Source organism: Rhea americana, unplaced genomic scaffold (genome assembly GCF_003343005.1).
Source record: "Rhea americana isolate MKP2758 unplaced genomic scaffold, rheAme1 scaffold_42, whole genome shotgun sequence".
Classification (NCBI taxonomy): Eukaryota; Metazoa; Chordata; class Aves; order Rheiformes; family Rheidae; genus Rhea; species Rhea americana.
Genome location: NW_028186557.1, coordinates 467,958 through 492,000, shown reverse-complemented (window position 1 = coordinate 492,000; position 24,043 = coordinate 467,958). Strand labels below are relative to the sequence as shown.

The following is a 24,043-nucleotide window of genomic DNA, read 5'->3' as shown; positions in this document are numbered from 1 at the left end:
AAAAAAAAACAGACAAAAAACTGCAACTAAAATCTCAGAGAAGAAAAGTCCCCCAAAGCTCCTCGGAGTATTGAAACTTCCAAAGTGTGCATYCTTGTAGCATTGGCAAAGCTGATTTAACTTTCTTAACTGCTAGAAGATGCTTCGAAAGAATTAATTTTCTGTCATCTATATGTATGTGAAAACTTTACCAGGATGTTGGTTTCATTTTAGTTATTTTCTAAACTTCTGTAAGCGATGTGGATATTTTCAAGTGGATATTTTCTCTTTTAATGAGAGTCTTAAGGCTAGAAGAAGAATTAAGATTCTGGATTCCCATGTTTTGATGGCTGTGGGTCAGCTGCATGTAATTTCTACCCTGTAACTTAAATGTCTTAGGGAAGCCTTACTTCCATTATGTAAGCCTAATACCTGCCTATTTCAGTCTTTTTTTTTTTTTTTTTTTTTTTTAGTTTAAGTGATTAATAGTTATGTGAGATCCTTGACTGAATAGTGTTTAAAAAGCATTAGAAATGAGTCTTTTTGATGTCTCCTTAAGAAAATGTCAAATACGAAGACTAGGCATGCTTCAACTGCAAACCGGAGTATGCAGTAAAAGCTCAAGCACAGGCTAGCTGGCCTTTGTAGCTATCTTACTGACATTTTAGGCACAATTCTTCCTTAAAAAATCCAAAGCAACCCTAATTGTTCATGTATTTACAGAAGGCCAGAATGGTAACGGTATCCTACGTTAATGCACAGTGACCTGCTTACGTCCTTGCTTTCCTTGGGAAAAAGTCTTCCCTAACTGGAGTGGTGCTGTATTGTCTGCATAAAACTTCAGGAGGAAGCTGAGGAGGTGTTAGGCTGAAGGCAGAGCAGGCCTGTGATCTCCACTGTCCCTGGAAGACTCTGTACAAGCCCATATCATCTCTTTAATATATTTTTTCTTGGTGTAGTCCCTAAGGCAACCTCCACCAGATTTAGTGGGGAGAAGCCCAGGTTTCTTTGCAGGGCCATGGTGATCTGTGTCTCATCCGAAGCAGAAGCGAATTACAGCTGCTGAGTGACGCGCAGAGCACCTTTGGGAGAGTTCTCTCCCCAGCCACGTCCTGCCTGCACGGCTGGAAAACCCTCGGCAGGGGCAAGTGCTGAAAGCGGCGCCTGCGAGCAAGGGTTGTGCCACGCGCCGCGTGAGTCCCAGGTGCAGGTCTGTAGCTCAGTGGCGCTGCACTTACCCGGGTGACCTGTTCTTYCTGTTTTCCTGGGTGCCAGATGCTGGAGGAGTAGCAGGCAAACATTCAATGGTGGATTATGGTAAAAGTAGCAATCTATCACCCAGAATGGTAAGGCTGGCAGGTCTAAACTGGGATAGCTTTTCATTTGTGTAGACATATTGAGACTCGTTTTTAAGGTACAGAGACAAGTTTTGGAGCCACCATTATCCTCTTATACTGAGTATTTTTTCCTCTATAAAAAAACCCAGCCTTATACGCTTCTGTGAGACGTGTGCATGAATCCTATTGTTAGGTTAGGACTTTTGATGTTAATATCAGATTAAATTCTTGTCCAGGATTCATATCATTCTAGGAAAAGCTGGGGTTTTTTTTCCCCTCTTAGAGGTTTTGTGTAATTATTCTGATAATGTCTAACTTGGGCTGGGTTGATTATCTATGTCAGGGAATACTCCACTGAAATCTAATTGGAAGAGTCTTGCCCTAAATTACTGTAATATTCAAATGCCTGTCGTTAATGCAGTTTTGGGAGGGTTGTCATAAGTTATAAATCAAATCCTCTATGAAAATTTTCATGCTCTCTTGCTTTTTGTGGAATAGAAAATATCACATTGCATTTGTAGTATAACACTCATCTGAAAAAGGTTTAAATTTGAAGTTTCTTCTCTGTGACTCTCCAGTTTTGATGAGAAGCATTAGAAATTGTGTGTTGTCATTTGTTAAAAAATGTAAATTTATGTTCAAAATTGTTTGTCAGTCTCTCAGAAAATTAGAAGTAATTAAACACAAAGTTCTACAGATTTGTGCCATTTCTGTACCCTCTCATCTCAAGATGGTGTGAGAAGCAGACAATTGTAGTAACTTGCCGCTACTCCTTTCCAGCTTAATTTGATCTTGTTCCTTAATTCTGACAGATTGTTTTTAATTTTCCCATCTGTTCCATAAAATCTCAAATGATTGACTCTTAGGAAAAAATAATGTCTAATAGCTGAGCCATTTTTAATGAGGGTTGGTATGAGTTATTTAATGAGACATGCTGAAGAAGGCAAGCCAAAGGAAAGACTGGGCCTGGAGTGGTGGGTGTAAAGAAAGGTAAAAGGCATGTGTATCCTTCCGGAAGTTATTGCTATTCCCTGTAACTTTAGCTTTCAACTGCTGCTGTCTCTGATTTCAGGTATTTTATTTATTAACCACAGTTAAATTTAAAATAGTAACAAAACAAAAGAAAATCAGGAAAAATATTTCTCCTTGTTTTTAAGGCTTTTTCTGCCCTCAGACATTACCACTTTTGGGAAAGTTGTAAGAAAAAAACCTTGAAAATGGCCAAAAAATAATACTTAAGTAAYCTAAAAAACACTTTAGGCTCTCAGCCCACACTGTAACTTCCAGATACTCTACACATACGGAAAGAACCTCTGTATGTTTAAACAGCATGAACATTCACTTCCAGTATCTCAGAAGGCTAAACCCTTTGCTTTAAAATTGCCTTCAAATAACATCTCCTGGGCAGGAAGCTATCAATATGCAGTGTGAGTCTTTGAGAATAGCAATCATGAATATAAATGTTAACATCTGGGCTTCTCCCTTCTGTTTTTATCTTTATATATTACAATAACATTCATATTATTTTTAATAATCATCAAATGGCAGTTTCTCTGGCAGCCTGTGAGACTTTATAATTAAATCAAATAGTGAAAATAAATATACATCTCTTCCACAAAGAAAGTTGAGAGTTTGACTAAATGCTGCAAATATACCATTGTTAGTCTAATCTATTGTAGAATTCATAGAATAATAAATGAACTTTGTGATTGCATACAATGAGGCATAATAAATGAGAGAATGCTACTGTGGTAATGAGCATAATACACACTTTTTTTTGCAGGTTTTTATAGGATACCAGCTACTCTAGGAAAGAGACTTGTGCATTTTTTTTAGAAAGTAAAATCTAGGAGTAATTCAACTGGAAGAGGGGGTGGGGAAAATCAGTACTCTACAGTTTCTGAGCATCCTTACGTACTTGGCCTGTCAGGGTTTTCTATAACGTATCTTTCAAACAGCCAGAGGGGTGGGATTGAAATGTGATTTTTAAGACATAAAATGTATTAGCAGCTAAAACTGCTTCTAATCTGAATTTGTACACATTTAGACTTGGATGATGTCTGTTTTAAGGCCCAGGCGCAGCAAGTGGCCATGAATAGGAGATGCTCTGTGCTTATGCACAGTCAAGTCTCTGGTTRTGATTGGGACTAGACTGTGCCTAGCAGTTTGACTATCCTAGTCTGAGACTGATGTGAAGGAAGAAGATATTTTTATTTTGAAGACTTGCTTTTTGTTACTATCCACACCCCTAGAGTAGATGTGGATTTTTTTTCTGTTGGAGTGGAGGAGTTGATTGTCAGGTTACTTTGTTTGCATGGAAGGAGACAAAAGTGACCTAATTTTAAGATGAATTCTCTTAGGCTTTGGCAACATAACTGATTACCTATTTCTTGACAGATTTTGAGCAAGTATCTTGTTGCACTGTGGCTTTAGTAATAAATCTCCTGTGTATTTATGTAGTTAAAATGAAATTCACAAGATGTAAGTTTAATAGTGCTGCATTAATCCTTCATAAAGCATTGATCTTTGTTTTTTATCTTCTCCCTTAGTGTGTCAATCCTGATCTTTAACACTTCTCGGCAGTGCTTTGTTGTGGTGAAGCAGTTCCGCCCAGGTAATCCTCTTTTTTTTTAAGATTTACTTTTGCTCTCTAGTGAAGCAAGCTATTAAGGRTTTAGCAGTTAAAAGTTGGTGCATCTGTGGTGACAAAATCTTTGTTCCATATTCTGTTTCTTTGTATTATAGCCCATGCTTTTCAGTAGGCCAGAATTTCTAAGCAAGGAAATTTCCATTACAGATGAAACGAATGACCAGGGTAACCTAATGTTCTGTTTCTGGCATTAGTCATTGCCGTCTATTTGATGAAATTGCAAATTATAATGAGCGTGCTTGTATTTGAAGTTTCATCTTGACCTGTCTAGTATTCAGTAGGGAGCTTATGTGTGCAAGCACAATAGTCCGTCGTTTTTTAAAAAACAAAATATAGTAGTTTATATATTATTATGCATTATATACTTGGGAATTTAAATAAGAAAAACTATATGTTTTCATCAATCTGTGGAGAGGTTTGTTTTACCATATATTATGAATTTAAGGTGGTTTTTATTTTTTTTTTACTTTTTGTAACAGTTATTTTAATTTGCAGTAGTATTTACTTTACAAGGTTAAAAACAAAATATGTRTCCTCTACATGTTAATTAAAAAAAGAAAACATAAGATATTTCACTGACTGTTGCTAAGAGACCATTTCAAGATTGTTTGTGGTAGACTTTATTGGAAACTTTCTAGGGTAGTGTCATCCTATCCTTACCAATAGTGATTGACAGGCAGTTCAGTGTTTTGCAGCACTGTTATATGGATAGTTCATGTTTCCCATGCAGCACTATGTTTACTATTATAGGGAGAAAGAGTTTATCTGTTTATTGATAAATCACTGTCTTCTGTTTGCCAGGCAAATAAAATAAATAGCTTGTATATCTGTTGCCCTCTTTGAGGCTGTCTTAGGTAGCTAGGTTGCAGAGGCTTTCGTACATGCATGTATATACATTGATTAATAATGGATTGTGAAATACTCGCCAATGTTGTGAGGACGCAAAGCAGTATATGATATAAACCTTTGCTTAGGAAAACCAAAGACAAACATATGGATGAGAACCTGAAAAAATAACAAATATTATTTTTTCCATTAAAGGTATAGGCTTAGATTGTGGGGAGGGGGTGAGAGGATACAAAACATGGGATATAAGTGACACAGACATGTCCATTATATCATCTGCATGGAAGTGCGAAACCTGCTAGAGGACTCTGGCTCCGGAGACAGGATTGTATTATAATCAGAGGCTGGAACTGTTCAGAGAGCTGGCTTTAGGGACTAGTGATCGGTCAGACATCCCATAGAAGCTCACTGATTGCAGCCATGCCCATACATTACTCATATTGCTATAGTTGTGTTTCCATTACCTGGTTATTTTCTGCCTTGATTGTTTGCCTGGTGTTTTCGCAGAGCAAAAATAAAAGCCCAGACTTTTCTTATTTCTTGTGCCGATCGGGATCCCACCAGGAAGACAATAACATAGCTCTTTACTTGTGAGCAAACAGCTGCAGTACAGTCACCAGGAACATCCCTGACACCACTCATGGTTGTTGACATATGTGCTTGCTTTTCCTTAGGGTGTGGTTTGTGGTGAGTTTTTGCCTATTTAAGTGTGTGCTGCTTCTGGAGGTATCAGCCCCTCTTCGTATGGACATTCCCACCTCGTTCTCCTTGGACAGGGCAAGTCCTTATGCAGCCATAGCAGAGGTCTGATATGGCTGAAACAGATAAATATTTTTTTATGCAGGTTAGCTAGCTGATCTGTCTGGTCATAGAAAGTCCCTGCTGGCTTGAAGGGATGGCAGAAGCACACCTCTCGGGTGAGACAGAAGATAGGACCATACTTTTTGGTGGCACTGTGGACTTAGGTCATCTTGAAAGACAATAAAATCATACATTTGTAAAGAGCAGAGATATGAAAAATTACATCTATGTCTCAATAGTTTCCACATCACATCCTCACACATGACTTATTGGCCAAGGTCCTGGGCAGTGCTCATTTTGGTAGTCAATTGACCATACATTTTCAAATTCAATTAAATAACATGTTGCTGGGGAAGGGTAGGGTTGGTACCTATAAACACATGCTTTATTTTTTTTCACTGTAAATATAATGGCGGTAAATGTAAGTATTAGTGGACTGTGGTATTTGTTTTTTCAATGACTCAAAATAAACAGCATGAAAGATTTGAGTCATAAGCCATGTTTTGCTTCAGGAGGTASTAAGCATGGGTACAATCAAAGAGAAACCAAAAGTTTAAAAAGTTTAAACAGAAACGTGTTCCCCAGTCAGCTAGATCCCTGGTGAGAGTCAATGAATTTATACCCTGATTCCTCAGTGAAAACTCTTAATTGTTAGACTCTTGTCCAGAAATGGCTGGTACCTTTCTTTTCTTGAGAAGCTGGATATTTGCTTTGAGTGTTGGTGTATGCCACAGTGTGCTCTGAACAGGACTGCCGGGTTGTGTCCTTCTGGGAGTGCAGGGTCCGATCTACATGGAGCCCAGTTGAACGGCAAGAATGGCAGATGCCAGCTGGAACGACAGGATGCGTTTCAGGGATTCATCAAGCTTTGGACAGAGAGTTACGTTAATCATAGTTTCATGCTTCAGTACTTACTGCCTATCTACAACCCCTTTTGGTGCCTAATTCCTTTACTGGGATGCATGTGTTACTCCTTTTTTTTATTTACTCTTAGAGGGATGTTAATAGTGAAGATTCACTAGGCTCTTAAAGAACCTTTATTTGGCTTAATTAGGAGAGATCCTGAAAGTAGTTGTCATTTATGGTCATTATCACGGCTTTTATAAGTTTTTGGAATTAGGACTGTATACAGTCTCCAAGCATCTGTCCCTCAGACTTTACGTGGGATAATTCTGTTCCTCCTTGCCACATTAAAAAAAAAGGCAAACAAACTTTGAGCTCTACTCCTGCCTCTCAAATAAGAAATAGAGACTCCATTCTGTAAATGTTTATATCTTAAGGGTCCGGATGTACCTCCTTACAAGAGCTTTAAAAATCTTAAGACAAGTTTTTGGACATATTTCTGCATGTTGTTTTGTTTGTTTGTTTATTTTTGKTTTTAGCCAGATCTAAGCAGCTCCCTTCTCAGTGTGCTGATCTTCTTGCCCTGCACTTTCGAGGTATCTCAATAAGCGTTGTAGCAGGACCTTACGCACCAAATTCTAGGGTACAGATTCTTCCCTAGAGATCAGGTCTTTAAGAGTAGGTCACGGGTCCTTTATGCTACAACACTTTTTTAGGGCTTTGGTTGTATATCACAATTTTAAGAAATAATGAACCAAATCCAGTAACTTGAAGAAGAAGATTGTTCTTTAAACTCAAACTGTTTTATATGCCAGTTCTATAGGATTTGGAATGGGAAATAGAAAATAAATTCATTTGAAAATGATGTTATGCAAATATAAAACATGTRTGTAAAATATTTTAATTTGATAAAAATCTGAAATTTTAAAATAGTTTTTATTCTTGGTGTTTTATAACACTTTCTAGTAACTACAGTAACTTTTCATTAAAAGCAAGGATAGATGTGAGGAAATTTCAAAGAAAAAATGGATGGAATTATACCTGTAAATTAAAGTTATAATGATCTGGAATTGTCAATAGTGATTCACTGTATTTAAATGCAGTCCTGCAGGTCTTACTCAGGCAAAACTTCAGTTGACATCAGCCAAAAGTTTTGCTTAAATACAGGCTAAAATATGTCAATTGCACTTTATTTAGGAGTGCATTACAGTGGCAGCTGTTTGTAGATTAATTCAAAAAATGTTTTTCAAATTCYACACAGGAATCTGTGCAAGGAACTATATGTTCAAAAGGGATTTTTTTTTCCAAACAAACATAAATGCTTTTCATATCCTTTCTAAATAACAGCTGAATTGACAGGCTGAAAGACTCATCATTGTGCACATGGTACATAACGTACAACCCAACTTTCCTGCAAAATAATTGCATAGTTTAAATTAAATCCTGATACCCGTACTGCCCAGCAAATGGAAGCTATTTGGAGCTTCTGGGATGTAGACTTACAGGGTGAACTAACTTCCTTTTTTTTTTTTTTTCCCCCAGTGTGCATGAACTAGTCCTAAATGATGTAAGCAGAAATAATGTTTAAGGATAATGCTGCAGATATGGCAAGAAGACGTTTGTTCTCTAAAGTCTAATTTCAGTGTGTCATAATTTTAATAGACAACTTAGCTGACTTCTTGCTGCTCTCAGGTGCCCTGATGGTTGTATACGTCCAGGCAAAATTTGTGCTCTTTGTCTTTTTTTCAGGAAAAAAAAAACTACTATTTCTTTTTCTTTTTTCTTTTTTAAGCTGTTTACATGTGTGAAGTAGAAAGACATTGTCCTCAAGTCTTCCAGAATCAAGACAAGGAGAACTTCTGTCATCTAGAGGATCCTTTACCTGCTGTAGTAGGAGTGACTTATGAACTCTGTGCTGGCATTGTCGACAAACCAGATCTTTCTTTAGAAGAAATAGCACGTGAGGAAGTCTTAGAAGAGTGTGGCTATTGTGTTCCTGTTACGGACCTAAGGAAGATCACCTCTTACAGGTAAATAGCAGTAAGCTAACACTCCTAACTTTATTATTTCAAAGACAGATTTCTGAAGTGGTTTGAAAGTAAATTAATGTTCCCCATTTAGAGCATGTCTTGGAGAAACGAAGGACATATGGAAGTATATGAAAGGTGTAATCTTAATAAAGTGAGAGGARTATTTACAAAGATGTAACAAAATACATCTCAACTCATAATTATGGGATGGAATTCCAAGTGAGAATTAGACTATTGTGGTTTGTTCCAAAGACTGCTAAGAGTCTCAGCTGCACTGGAAAAAGTTCATAGAGCTCTTAAGAGTCTCAGCTGCACTGGAAAAAGTTCATAGAGCTCTTAAGAGCAGAGTTTGCTATGGTGTTAGAAAACTTTTTGTCAGAAACTGTCCTGCCTTACTGTATCAGACTTTTTCCATCTCTGATTATTATTATTCTGATCAACAAGAGAAGCTGCCCATGAAGGACTCTGATTTTCCATTAATAGACCTCTGCAGCAGCATGACAACTCTCACCATTAGGCCTCTTTGTAGTATCAGGCCATAAAATATAAACAATTCAATTTTGTGAATTGGACACTAATTAATATAGGGGGCCGTGGTTTGACTGCAAAGGTTTTTCCATCCATTTCTTGCAGAGGCTTAAAAATCTATTGAAATAGATACTAAAACCTACATTATGAGTAAAAGGAAAACCTAGTATGAGAGAAGAAAAATATAAAATGTCAATCATAAAAGAAAAATCAAGAGGAATTTTGCACACAACTTTAATCCCATTATAGCTTCTTCCTACCCTGTAGTATTGTTATTCCAAACATATGTATTAATTTTACAGAGAAAGCTGCAAGTTTTTTACTTTCTTATTTTGTTTGACATCACTGTTGAACTAGATCCTATCATTGTTTTTTAATTTGGGAATTGAATACAAATCCACAGCTGTCAATCCTGGCAAGTGTTATTTCCTGCTGGATTAACAAACCATGCTTTGGGCAGTGTAGGGGGGTGAATCACAGGAGCTGTCTCTTACAACTCCTTGAAACTGGATTAAGAGTTTGTTCTACTGAAAGAAAAAAAGTGCTTTCTAGGTTTATGAACAGAAGCTGTCCATAGCATTTTATGTGCTATGACATTGATGGACCATAGCACACAAACACACATGTACGTGCGTGTGTGCGTGTGCACACACACACTCTCAGTTTTGACATGGAATGGATGCAGACTATTTTTTTACCCAGGTACTATATTTAGGTGGCTTCATGTTGGATTTTGCGTGTTCTACATTACCATGTGAATTTGATTCTAAAGTTTATGGTCTTRCTCTTAACTGTGTCGTGTTCTTCTGTTTGCCAAAGTGAGGCAGATCTGTCAGATCCTTGAGTATTTGATGCAAAGAAGGGAAATAATTTGTCCCTCTATGATCTGCTAAACATTTTTGCAAAAGTAACATGTTTTTCCAAATTGTTTATACCTTCATTCATGCTGTGACTGTCATACAAAGCTTTGACATAAAACACGAAATTAATGCCTATGCAATCTGTTAATGATTACAGTACATTATGTAATTCTATTATGATCTGTCATCTCAATGACCCATATAATAATTGCTTTATATTATTTCAGTATCAGGTCTGAAAACACAAATGGAAGGCATTTTGAGAGGATCTCATCTAGACAACTCCTCTTCCAAAACTGAGGCTTAGCAGGATCTGAAATGTTTCTGATAAAAGTATATCCTGTGCTTTCTCTAAAATCTGTTCGTTTCCTAACCTCTCCAGACATTCTATTTCAAGTGTGTACCTACCTTTGCTTTAAGCAAATTTTTTCTCATGTCTTGTCTAAATTTCCAGTTCTTCATTTTTAAGTCCATGACCTATTACCCTGTTCAGAATGGACATGAAGAACTTCTGTTTACCTGCTGCATATTTATTTGAACATGTGGCCTCTTGGGTTTATTTTGCCTATGCAAAATGATTTTAGTTGGTTCAGGCTTTCCCTTCAGACTATGTTTTCTAGGTATCTGATCATTTCTTCTACTGATGTCTACCTTTTCATCTGATCTACGTTTTTCTTAGAAACATAGTGCCCAAAGTGGAATGCAGTATTTTAGCAGAAGCTGCATCAGTATCAGATAGAGTGGAAGCATTATTTCCCTAGTCTTACAGATGATTTTGTTTACATGCTGTAGTACGATGTTCACCTTTTTTGCAGTGGATTATGTTGTTGAGTTATGGTCTACAGTGCTTCCCTGATCTCAAAATTATTTTCAGCATGTTTTAGGAATGTGTTGTTCCAGGAACAAGAGTCACTGAGTGAAGGAGACTGGGACTGAAGGCACATCAGGAGGCTTGACTGGAGAAGGTCRGAGTAATTAGGCATTGAAGAATCATAAATATCTGTGCCTATTACAGAACACTGCTAGCCAGAAGCTAGATTTAAATAAGAATGGTTCTTTTTGCTGTGTAGGTGGAGACAGTAATCATTTTGAAGAAAGTCTGTATTGTTGTTTTCACCCCATGAGGTGAGTTTCCCTTTCTTAGCATACTTATACAAACCGCCTCTTTGGTGTTTAGYTCATGGGTAAGTAATCTGCTCCCTCTTTTCTGTTTTGTCAGCAACTGGTCTACYTTTGGACATTTCATCTTCCACTATGAAAGTTTTGTCCTCCACCATTGCAATGAGTTCTAATCAACTGTATGCATGACTTCATTCAAAAATGGCATAGATGGTTGGGATGATAGATGAGATGTATCTAAAGGATCCATGTAGATCAATAATAAAATGAAGCTGCTACTGTAGTAGTATAATCATAAACTGAGCCTTAATGAAAATGATTGTTGATGAAACTTGATTTTTAACAGCCATGGAATCTGTGAGGTTCCTCCAGTTCTGTGTTCCAAAATGTGAAATTTTGTAAGTGAACAAGTCTTTAGACTTGCTCATAAATCAAATATAAACAWTTTTTTTTCTATCATAGTATCCTAGCAGTTTCAGTTTGAATCCTATATGGTATTCAGCTGTGAGTTAGTTTCTTAGGCAGAAATACTTCTAGGTATCTTCCTTGTGACTTGTTTCTTTACAACAGAAGGGCAGAGAAATATGTTGTTGTTACTATTAAATATGTTACTGGTGTTATTATTGCAACTTGCAGCATTTTTTATTAGTTCTTGAAATGTTTGGTCTTCTTGAATACATATAAAATGATTTGGACTTCAGTAATGCATCCCAATATCAGGATAAAGATTGCATGGTTTGTGCTTGAACTACCTTTCTCCTTCCTTCCATCTTTCTGTTCTGTCAGAGGTTGTAATAAGCAGATGGGTACGAATCAGATACAATCAGAACTGCAGGTTCTAAGCCCTGCTCTGGAAAAATCAGATGAATTAGTTTAAGGGCCTAACTGTTAACACAGGTACTTTGATCTTTATACATTTGAAATTTTTCCAAAGAGATACAACAAAAAGAGTATTCATAGAGTTAATATTGGATGTTCCAATTACGGTGCTATGGTTATCAGCCACGGTGCAATGAGATAAAAATGGTTTATATTCATAGGATATTATGTAGAAAGAATAATGAAAATGTTGGAKTGCATTATAATTAGAAAGATCACCTGCTAGTACACCTGTTGGATGATGGCATAATGTAATATAATTTTATGTTAATTACTTCTATACTTCTTTTCCTTGCACCTGCTGCTTGTAGTGTCAGAACTGTACAAAGGTCCTAAGAAGTGACAATAGGAGCTGCATGTCATTGTTCATCAGCTTACATGCTGCATGCCTAAATAGGTCTTGATTTCAGCACAAGTAGCAGAGATTTCTGTTGCGTTTGTTTCTAAACATATATTATATATTCACTGTGTTCCCAAAGTCTKCATGCAATGATTTATATTTATAAATGGGTATATTTCGTTTAGGAGTTTTAAGTWTGCCAGATTACAATCAAAAACATATTTCTGTGTTGATAGGAATGGCTAMATGTTGGTGGTTTATATATCTTATATTTATTAAATATTAAGAAAAGATGAGAAATTTAGGTTTTAATTACTCTATATCAGAAATCTGAGTTAAACCATTAAGTCTTCTCAGTGATAAGTCAATTTATATGTTTATGATAAAGCATTATCCATGTTTCAGCAGAGCAGGAGATTATAAAATACTCTATTTATTAACAACATTTTGTCTGTTCTTTCAAATTAAAATATTGAATGTAATAATGTGTTTGCATAGGTGAGAACCTAGGCATGAGGAGAGAGGAAAGCTACTCTTGAGTACCTGCTTTGAATTTTGACCCTGCTTACAGGCGCACACGCACATACACACATGCGTGTGCACGCTCATACCCACCCACCTACACACACTATTCAAAGTAGAAACTTTCTGTTACTGAGCAAAGGCAGTCACACAAGGGGGACTCAGTCTTAGTTGTGGCCTTTAGGCACTAYTAAACAATTTTTAAATGAGTAAGATTCTGTTACCTGCTTGTAATCAAAGATATTTATGTAGTGTAGCTTTATAGTTATGGACTTAGATATCAAATAGCAARAAGTCCCATTTTGTCATCCCTATTGCATATGCTACATAGTTCCTCATACATTTAATAGAAGGAAAGAGATAAACAAAGGCTTTGTGATAACTACTGTTGCAGGGCTTCAAAGGCAGATTGCAGTAATAGTCTCTCCCTTGTTGTTTTCCCTAGTCTTAGGGAAGTATATAGAAAATATACTTGGTATAACCTTATCCTGTCAGTTTGTTCCCAGTCCTTGGGAGGTGAAGAGAAGCACTTTGCAATAATTCTGCAGAGCCTGCATCTCTGCTGTGCTGTTACTCACAAATGTGTTGCCCACAGCTTTTAAAGCCATATCATGATTTGATCCCAGTATTTGAGTGTTGTATATGAAATGCAATATGGGAATGCAACATACAGTCTTGTTAGGATGCGTTAAACTTACGCTGAAGTTTCTATTGTGATAAAAAATCATAATGCTCTCATGTCCTTACTTTGGCATGTTTACATTCATAGACTTGTTAAAAGTAATAGAGGTTTCTATCTGTCCCTGAAAAAAAGCTAAAAGTTTAGTACTAACAGATTTCAGGTCTTAATCTCTCTTTCTTTTGAAGCTGCAGGGTTTGTGAGCTTATGCTCTAAAGATCTGACAAAGAGTCAGGTAGCTGTCACTTGAAGCAACTATAAACTTCTCAGGAGGGAACTGATCCTCATTATAGAGGCACAGGAAATCAGAGCTGTGTTTTCTATAGATCATTTGCATTTGTCCCACAGTGGTGCGTAAGAGTCAAACACTGCAGACRCATCAAAATATATCTAGAACAGCCAGCTAGGTCAAGCCAGGCTTAGCAGGTCTGGATCAGTATGAGCCATGACATGCCTGGTTCGGGCAACATGGTGCTAAACCTTTGGAGTGAGACATGAAACCCTAGCTCTCAGCGTGGTCCAGTGCTGCGAGTTCAGATCTTGCTGGCCCTCACCCAAATCAAGCCTCTCATGTACTAGCAAGTGGAGACACCTTTGTCGTGAAGGTGGTTTTCCCAGGGTGAAACTCATCGCTTCCATTACGGGAGTGCTGACCCCTGTGATTTCCCCAGATGCAAAGCTAATGAATATCGTTGTAATCTGTTAATAGGTGACTCATTTGAGCACATGGCAAAAGCACTTTATTTGTCCTGTAAAATACTAGGGACAGGAAAAATACGCATCTGGAGGAAGAAGGTAGCAAAAAGAAGAATATAACCATGAATAAAGGCACATCAAAATTCTTTAAACATCGTACACAAAAAGTGCAAATAATTGTGCAAGAGGATAGCAGGTTGTTGGTGACACATAAGCCTGAAAACATAAAGGCAGCCTGTTGCTTCCTTACCAGACCTGCCTTCTTCTCCTTCTTCCTCCTGCCCCAGTACTCAAAATGACATCACTAAAATATATACATATTTTTAAAGGATGTGTGTTAAAACACTTTATTATTTCAACCAGATGGAGACTCAGAACTCCTAACTTGGATTTCTGTAAAAATCCAAGGTACAAAGACAAATGGAATGACAATAGTGTTCATTTTTTGACAGTTTTCTAAGGACATGCAGAGTACAAGAATATCTAAGCCTAAAAATGTTGCAAAAGACAGCAGTAGGCAATATTGGCAATGTTTAATTTAGTGAAGGGCATTCATCATGGATCCATGTGAAAATGATAAACTGACAAAATAAGCCAGAGCATTTAGACAGAGAATTATTACATAAAAAAGATAGAAGAAACAGATCCATTTTATGAAATAAAGTACATTCCTATCTCTGTCAACCTCGTACTGAAGCCATTGAAATAGACATATAGTAACACAGTAAAAACAGTCAATATATACATAAATAACGTAATGTAATAGTCTCCAAAGTCAGCCATAGCAAAGGAATTATAATCAGTCTTTGAAATGTTAAATGCACTGTTTTGGAGGGGGGAAGAGCAGACTAGAATAACATGAAAATTAGTAGCCATACCGTTTGATCTTAATACTAGTTTGGAAGTTTTTACTAGTTTTTAATGAGTAACCCACAGCAAAGTTGCACTAGAAAAAGATAAATAATCAAATAAGAAAGAATGAATAAAATGAACATGTGGACATGTCCAGCCTCAAATAGGTACTGCTGCAAATTTTCCATTGATTTCTGTGACAAATTATATGCCAGTATATGTGGAGGAATGCCACTTAAATTGCGGGCAACTTTGGGCAACGTAACAAAGGAAAGGTATTGATGTCCAGCACTTTCATCTTCTCAAGTGTATTGAGCAGCTTCTCTTGATGTATTTATTCAGAAGCAGAGAAACACTGATTYAGTGGAAATATCATAGGAGTAAATAATACAATGTAATAATAGCATATGGAAATTGCTCTATTCTGTTTGAACTACAGAGGCAAGAATCTGAATCTTGTATGGYGCAGCACCTCAGGAAGCTGTTTTCTTTTACTCAAAAGATGCATGGAGAGTGAGCTCGTGATTTCCACAGCTGCAGCTATTTCATAAGTAAAAGGTCCTGAGCAGTATAGAAGGAGATTATGCTGTAAATTATCAAGACAGAAAGTTTTTATAGAGGGGCTTGCTAAATAAAGATTGTATGTTTTTTGTACATAACCTTTGGATAATCTCAGGCTAATGTGTATAGTGCRTTTCAGAGCATTTTCATTCTCCAACTATAGCTTTGTACCAGTTATATTAATATGAGAAACAGATCAGAAGGGAAAGGAATGTATTCTGCACTTCAGCTGGTTTGTGTTTTCCTTTCTGTTACTTCTTGGGTGACATTCAGTGTGAAACAAACTTCCAAGATTGTTACTAAAAAACTAAAAATCCTGTAAACGAATTGCAAGAAGTGGGGCACACAAGATGAAACTGAGACTTGATACTAATCAGAAATGACATAAAATTAAATTTATTATGAATAGTGCTATTTTTTTGAAGCTTCATTTTTCATCTTGAAGATTTTACAGTCTAGATTAATGTTTGTTTTTATTTCTTATTATTAATTACCCCCAAAAATCCCTGAACCCCAAGTGTCCTATTCTTTAGTAATTACTAAAAATAAAATTCTTCTAGAAACAATCAAAAAACACGTGTCACTATAGATAGAGAAAAACAGATCTGGATCTCTAGTTGATAAAGCAAAATAAACTACTTCTGCCTCCTCAAGTAGGAAAAGAAGAAGGAAAAGAGGGAACAGAAAATGAACAGACAGTGTACTGTTCCATCAGGAATGCTTTCGCTCAGTAAGGCTCTTTCCAATGGACAGAAGTAGGATAGCAAGGAATTGGTAGCGTATGGGTCAGTGGTCAGTGACAGAGGACAGGGTGAATAAGCTGGGGGCAGATTGCTCACTGAATGACTGCAGCCTAAATGGCAAGCAATGATGGACTGTGRAATGGATCTGTTTGCACTTAATCAGTATTTCATTTCCACTGTTTTTGTTTTGAATGTTATACATTATTACCTGATAATAGCAATAAATATATTGCATTTAAACACAAAGGGTATGTAGTAAAGTGTGCCATCATCCTCACAGCAGAAAGAGCACTGATAGCACATTAGCATAAAAAATGGCATTCCAACTTTTGAGAGCTGGTTGCTGATAGCAACTTGATGAAAAATGACTCTACCTTACTTTTATAATGAGATTAGAATGATTAAGCCAGCATGGTCAGCCCAGTGCGCAACTCCCASTGCTTTCAAAGACTACGTTTGTGTTGTGTTGTCTCCTGGTTGGAGCTTCAGTTGTGGTGAGATAAGTGGCTGCATGCCTGACCAACAGCGTTATTCTTCCAGGCAGCATCCCATTAGAGAAGGAAAGGGGGAGTGTGGCACAGGGGAGTCCTGAGAAGGCATTTGATCTAGTGCCAGTGGCACGTATCGTCTGTGCATGATTGTCAGCTCTGAAGGGCTCTTTTATTGACAAACCTTCTCTGAYGATCACCATAATAGGATACAAATACTAAGGACAGCGGCTGCGAAAAACAGGTCCTTAGGGAGAGTAAATGCTRAATCAGATTGAGAAAGGGAGTCACAGGCTTTGGTGAGAGTGGAAGAGAAAGGGAAAGCTGTTAGTCTAGCCTCTTGCTGCATGCTTGTAGGTCACGTTTTGTTGGTAAACGCGGGTGTCCAAAATAGTACAGCCACTGAAATTTAGTGATGAGCATAAACGAMGGAAATTGCATAGCCTTCGTTCTAAGCTGTTGGAGGTGCCAGACAAAGGTGCCTAAGTTTCTCTAGCACTTCTTTGACAGATACAGGAATGATCGCAGGGGAGTGAAATGAGCTGCCCAAAGTCACAGTAGTATTTTTCGGAAAAGAATTCACTTGTTCCCTCTCTATTCTGTGTTTTAAAAAGAGTGCATGTCGATACAGAAAAACAGCTTCAATAACCAGTATTAGTTGCCGAATCAAAATAATTCCAGGAGCTCTTAAGAAAATGAGGGGTGAATGACGAATGGCATGTGAAAAAGCTGTGATTCATGTTGCATTAACTCAGAGACTTAGTTGCTTTATGTTGGGGTAAGCATGGATATACACCTGAAGATCATAGTGATGCTACAAATCTTAGAATCCTGTGTATATATAGTAATGTAGAGACTAATTTTTCAGCTTTCCTGATTCATAGCTTCAGTGAACTTTGGATCCAGCGTCATTCAGTATGAAAAGTCACTTGTAATCATGTGAAATGAAGAAGTTGCTATTGCAATGTGAATATTTTCTTAGAAGAACCGAGTGGATTATGTACTTATCCCTCATTTAAAAATATCTAAATGAAATAGTTCTAAGGAAATAGAGGATTAACAAATATACACAGCAAGCTGTCTAGCTGAAGAAAGACTACATAATTTAAAATATCCTCAGCTAAATCCACTGTAACAAATCTAGATGGGAGACTGAATTACTTCAGAAACATGTGTGCTTAGAGTGGTCCATTTGGGTCAAGGCTAAAGTTCAGGAAGGATAGAGAAAGACTCAGAGGCTGCCTTTCTATTCTTGTACCTATCCAGTCCATGAGTAGAGGACTCCAGCTGTGAATGGACATAATCTTCTTACGAATCAAAAATCAAAATATTTGTGCAAAAGCAAGCAAACAAATGTAGGATACAGATACACTGTGGAGCTTCATTTTGTTGTCTGTAGATCTCTGTGGGTCATGGTGTGATCCGGCTCTCACTAAGATCAGCTGAAAAAGTTTCTCTTGGCTTCAGTGTAGCACAGAATTGTTCACTAACTGAAAGACGTTTTTTAAATCTCCTCCTAAACTAACATATTTCCAGAGCTGGAGAATATAGTCAAAGACAAATCCATTTCAAATGGAACTGTATTCAAAAGATGTTGATTTTTCTGCRTGAAAGTTGCAATCAGTTTCTGTGTTAACAGAATTGCATTTATAAGTTCTAAATCTATAAATTAACAGCGTGTAATGACGTGTGTTTTGGCGTTGTGTAGGGGACACAAGTTAAGGATCCAGATTACCATTCCTATTTCCTCACTGATTTCTTTTTATCTAAAACAAAATTTCTTCTCTACTTTTTTTTGCAGATCTGGAGTTGGTGTGACAGGTTCTAGGCACACCTTGTTTTATGCAGAAGTAACAGACCAGATGAAAATTCGTGAAGGAGGTGGCCAGCCTGAAGAAGGGGAGCTGATAGAGGTTGTAGAAATACCTTTAGAAGATTCTACCAAATTTGCTTTTGATGAGAGTATCCCAAAGACACCAGGTGTCATTTTTGGCTTTGTGTGGTTCCAAAGCAACATAGCACCCAAGCTAACAAAAAAATAAAATCAAAGCACAAAAGATTTTGAGAAAAACTTTTCCATTATTTCTGTGCATGCAGAAGACTGCAAGCGTGCCTGCCTTGATCAACTCAAATTATCGCAAAGGGAATCTTTCCGAAAATAAACTTYGAAACAAAATTAGAAGTAAAATCCTGACACAATTTCCACCAGTGGCAAAACCTCTTATTGGCTTCACTGGGGCTAGAATTTGTCTCTGAGAGCCAAATGCTGATTCCTACACAAAACCTAAGTAAATGTGTCCAGTGTTAGAAGCTCTCTGTTTTTGTGGCACTGCTCTAACGCTGTTCTGCAGAGATGCTAAGAGCCTCAGTGCAGCTGCTACACAGGCTTGTCCCTGTGGTATATAGATACTGGCAGCTGCTTGTTCACTGTAGTTCTCATAGCGGTGGGGTTTTTTTGRGTTTGTTTGTTTGTTTGTTTTTGGCTTGGGGTTCTTCAGCAGCAGCAGATCTTAATCGTCAAATAATGCTAACTACATACCTGAATTCTGCACAGCCTTCAGGGAGGAGCTTTCTCATTTCTGTACAGAAAATAYTTGCATTTCTGAACATGCAGACCTCTAGTTCATAAGCACACAGAAACACATTTGTAAGCTGTTCTGCTAATGTGTCATTCTGACAGTAGACCAGCTCTAAGCCTATGTGTTAGAGTGTATTTCAACTGCAGTGCTGAGYACCAGTGACAGGGATATCATGGGGGCTACCACTGGAACACATACCTCTCTGTTTTATGGATAATCCTTGATTAATTATATCAGACTGTGTCCCTTAGAGCAGGACTTGGGATGCCAAAATTCTTTTCATTGGATTGTGAGATGACTAGTACAAGTCCTTTCTTTGAGATGTTGTGCATCTCAGTTTGTTTATTGCTAAAATGAAAAAAGAGGACTTGCTCCTCAGGTAAAGCTTTTTGAAATCYAGCAGTTGGAAGTTCTTTGTTGGGAGGTTTTATTGTCATTTGTGCAGTTTACATCGAAGCCTGTACAACTTGCACAGATATACTGAGCAACACAGTTTAATTCAGTAAGTGGTCTAATTAGAATGTATGTTATATATTCTATCAGCATAGTTTAGATGTAGACAGTCATATGAAACTGTTAATAGCATAAACGAGAGAGAATCAAGTCTGGCAATTTAATTATGCACTTGTTCGTGTTATTCACTCAGTTAATATTAATTAATATGACAACATTATATATGTTTGTAGCACTACTGAGGTACATGTATTTTCAGGAGAYGAGTCCTGGAAATGTGCAACCTTTCACATAGCAAATGGAATAAATTCAGTACAGATCAACTGGAAGTAATTGTATCCAGTGGGTGATTTGAAATTGCTGCAGTCTGAAATAGATGTATAAATAAAAGAAAAAGACTGATACTTGCTGCTATCCTACTGACAGTTACAAAGGAAAGCTCACTGAAAAGTCGCTGGAGAAAGAACAGTCTCAGCCCATGGGAGTCAGACACCTTTTATGAAAGTCCAAACAAATTTACATTGAACTGTGCCTGGTCTGTGGATGAGTCAAGGGCTGAGTTATCATGAAAAGTAAATTAATTTTGTCTGTCTTGTGTATTTACATTGGAAGGTATTTTAAGGCTGGGTCTTAGCTTCTGTGCATCTTTACAGTGTCTAGTACAATGTGTCCTGATTGCTGCTGAGGCCTTTAAGGACTACTAGAATATGAATAATAAATAATATAAGTATGATACAGGCATTAATGTCTTTCATTCCAGGCTGTAGTTGCCAGAGTATCTATTTGATTCCATCAAAGTTATTATACAATACCTTTTGATCTGTTCAGTGTCAGGCTAATGAGTGTGTATGTATGCAGTCAAAAGCTTTTCTGCTGCATAATGCAGTAATTTAGGAGGAAAAAAAAGAAACTTTCCAAGGTGGCATTTCTTTGTTTTTACTCTTTGCTCCGAAACTACAAATGGACAAAATGTCTCCATTTCTAATTATGTTCTTTGTGTGATGCTGAGAGTTTTCCCCCAGTCGGATGTTCCCTCCCCTACTGGAGCCACAACCTAAAATCAGTACTTCACAAGATACATTCACATTGCATTTATGACCTTGGTGAGAGCACAAAGCTTTGACCCAGGTATGTGGGTGACGGGCATTCGGGGTGTGATTCATCTGACTAAATATGCCCTTCAAAGACTAGTCTGTCTGGAAGTACCTTTGAGTCTTGGCGCTTGCATTTAGTTAGGACTCATCAGACCACCCCTGGAGGAGACACCCAGCAAATCACACYGTGCTAGCAAGCCCTGCCATGCCTCCAAGACATGGCTGCGTGTCTTTAAGCTGGACAGTTGGATGTCACCCTCACCAAGGCACTGCGCCTGTTCCTCTGTAATGTACTGTCCCTTCCCAGCCTGGGGTGTGTTTGGGGGAGAAGGGCCACAGGCAGTGCCAGGCTTACCAAAATGTAGCCCAAATTGCTTCATACTCGGTGTCACAAGTGGTCCAGCTAAGCTATAGGTTTCTCCTATTCAGCTCTGCCAGCACACTGTTGTCTGCAACTTCTAACAAACTGTGGGTGATCCGCCAACAGTTCCTCCACCACCCCATAACACATTTCTGTGCACTAACATCAACTAATTCCTCCTTCTCCAGCTTTGCCTCTGCTGCAGCACTGTGGCCTGAGTAACTATTTTTGATGCATTTTATACTTCTCTTCCGAACCATCAGGGCAGTATGAGAGCTGGGAAGATCTTTGGCATTTCTTCACGGTCTAGAAGACCTCGTATGACAGTTTGAGAAGCATCTGCCTTCCAGACTTCTTGCCAGGCATTTCTGCAGCAACTACAAGTGGACAAGCCCTGTTCACAAAGCTTCGGTGAATGATAATTTGTGGCATTAGATCTATTCRTGACACAGAAGAGCAACTAGAGTCAGGTCTTCTATTCTCAGGGTGCAGAAGGGCCCAGGGGAGTTCGGGCCAGTCTCTTTGRTRTTCGTTCCCTGATYCCAGYTTTTCTAMTTCCCAGGATATTGAGATCTCTGARAAAGGATAMAGGATTGGAAAATAGGGACCACTAACCTAACATCAAGGCTGGTAATATTCATATCCATGGGAGCAAGAAGCCCTCAGTGCCGGCATGGCCCGTCTCCCTGCCTCAGGCTGTCTGAATAAACAATGGTTTATTCCAARTGATTTTTAAATATTTCCACATTCTGGCACTTCTACTTAGAACAGAAAACCAGTGACACTGGGCCAGACCAAATGTCCATCTGGCCCTGTACCCCRTCTCCATTAGCAGGTGCCCAGGGAAGATTAAGAACTGAGCAAATGAGCAGTGATACATTTTCTAATACTCCCCCAGGCACCAACTATTTTCAGCTCAGGAGATTTGTARTTCTCAAACAGAATCAAAACAGTTTTGGGTTTCATTTCAGAATCTCGGAATTTTCCACAGGAGTGATAACGATGCAATGTAATAAAAGAAGTGATACATAAAACAATGTAGTTTCTGGCACTTCTTGTTTTTCAATACCAAAAATAAAAGTATCTTCATCCTTTTTCTTTTCCTTCTTACCTATTAATTTCCAGGGTGATTTTTATTAGTAATTAGGAAGGTTTGAAAATGTGGGAGAAAGGCTTTGAATTGTTTCAAAACAGTGATTTATATTTATAAATACACAATCAAATAATAAAATCTATTTGTATATATAAAGATACCTATTCGTATATGTAGAGATACCTATTCATATATGTAAAGATAAAACCTCAACAATTTAGATACAACTTCTCCCATCAGGGTTCTTTGCAAAGATTGTAATTAGAACAACCCTGATATACATTTGCCAAGCCCAGGCAGGAAAAAGTGCTACTACTGGAATCTTTCAATCACATCTGCGTTTTAGACGCATCCTTTTCCTGTGCTACCACACATACGTCCATGGAGAGCAAACGTTTCAGAATGAAACACGGAGCCCCCCTTTCCTTGTGATGAATACTGACTCCAGCATACAAAATTCTTGTCTGATCTCATCCAACCATTCTTGTGAGATCTGTGGGGTTTTTTTTTTTTTTTTTTTGAGTTGCATTGATTAGTCCATGTTTTAGAAAACAGGCCTTTACATCGCTCTAATCTTTATGATGCATCTTTGAGGTATAGTGGTTGTCTAATGAAAATTTAAAGGAAGCGTGAAATCAGGTAACCTTGGACGTCCCGTAACTGTCCGGCTTGCTGTTAGATGGCAGAAGGGAGGTGCCCAGCACCTTGCAAGTACCTGYGCCTCCTTTAGCAGTGTTGCTTATTGTCCTGTTTGCAAAATATCCAGAGGCCCTAAGCTGCTCTCRGGTCTGATGGCATTAGTCACTGGACAGCGATATCGTTAAAATGCCTTCTCCAACGGGCTGACGTTTTTACGGGCTCGGCCACGTCGCCGCCAGCGTGGCCGTGGACGAGGTGCTGCGCCAGCCCCGAGCGACGYGTTCGTGCCGCGGAGCCCTCCGGGGCTCGGCGTGGTGAGAGCCTGGCCGCGCACAGCAACACCATTTTGCACGCACCAAATAGCAAAAAGTAAAATAAATAATAAAAATCTGTTTTTCTGGCTGGCGTCCATCAGCGTGAACCCCTGCGTGTCGCAATGTAAACGCAGCCCATGTTTAACCCTCTTCCCCCGGAGCTGTCAAGAGCAGCTTGGAAAACCTGAGCGCCTTTTCTTGTTACTCAGCRCTCCCRAAAACGAGAAGGCRGCGGCACCGTCCCGCCGCCCCCCGCGCGGCGCGGGCCCCTCCGCTAGCGCGGCCGCTTGTTTGTGCGGACGTGGTGTTTGGTTAGCACTCCTGCTCGCGCCGCGGTCGGGGAAATAACCGGACGAGTCACAATCGAGCACTCGAAAGTGCTAGAAACAATTTAAGAAATGTCCTTGGGACAAATGGCAGGCGCTGTGCAAACAGCTCCCCGGGATTGCTGCGAGGGGCCCTGGCTGCCCCGGCCCACCTGACCCTGCAGGAATGCGCCCGCCGCGAGCCGCGAGCCGGGAGCAGGGAGCAGGGAGCCGGGAGCCACGAGCGGGGAGCGGGGAGCCGGGAGCAGGGAGCTGGGAACGGGGAGCCGGGAGCGGGGAGCGGGGAGCCGGGAGCAAGGAGCTGGGAACGGGGAGCCGGGAGCAGGGAGCCACGAGCCAGGAGTGGGGAGCCGCGAGCTGGGAGCGGGGAGCGGGGAGCCGTGAGCTGGGAGCTGGGAGCGGGGAGCGGGTAGCGGGGAGCCGGGAGCTGG

At 38.8% G+C, this 24,043-nt stretch overlaps 1 protein-coding gene across 2 annotated transcripts in view; it reads left to right on the top strand.

Moving 5' to 3' along the window:
- Positions 1–22,283, top strand: part of NUDT14 (nudix hydrolase 14) — a 61,024-nt gene extending 38,741 nt beyond the window's left edge. Inside the window, exons 3-6 of one of the 2 annotated variants that reach the window (XM_085315014.1) lie at positions 3,866–3,930; positions 8,249–8,486; positions 18,555–18,666; positions 21,504–22,283. In XM_085315014.1, coding sequence (XP_085171140.1) covers positions 3,866–3,930; positions 8,249–8,486; positions 18,555–18,666; positions 21,504–21,572 — 484 coding nt within the window. In that variant the 3' untranslated portion in view covers positions 21,573–22,283. Of the gene's footprint in view, positions 1–3,865; positions 3,931–8,248; positions 8,487–18,554; positions 20,519–21,503 lie in introns of those variants that run through there. The other variant, XM_085315013.1, reaches the window with a different exon arrangement.
- Positions 22,284–24,043: the final 1,760 nt, after the last annotated feature.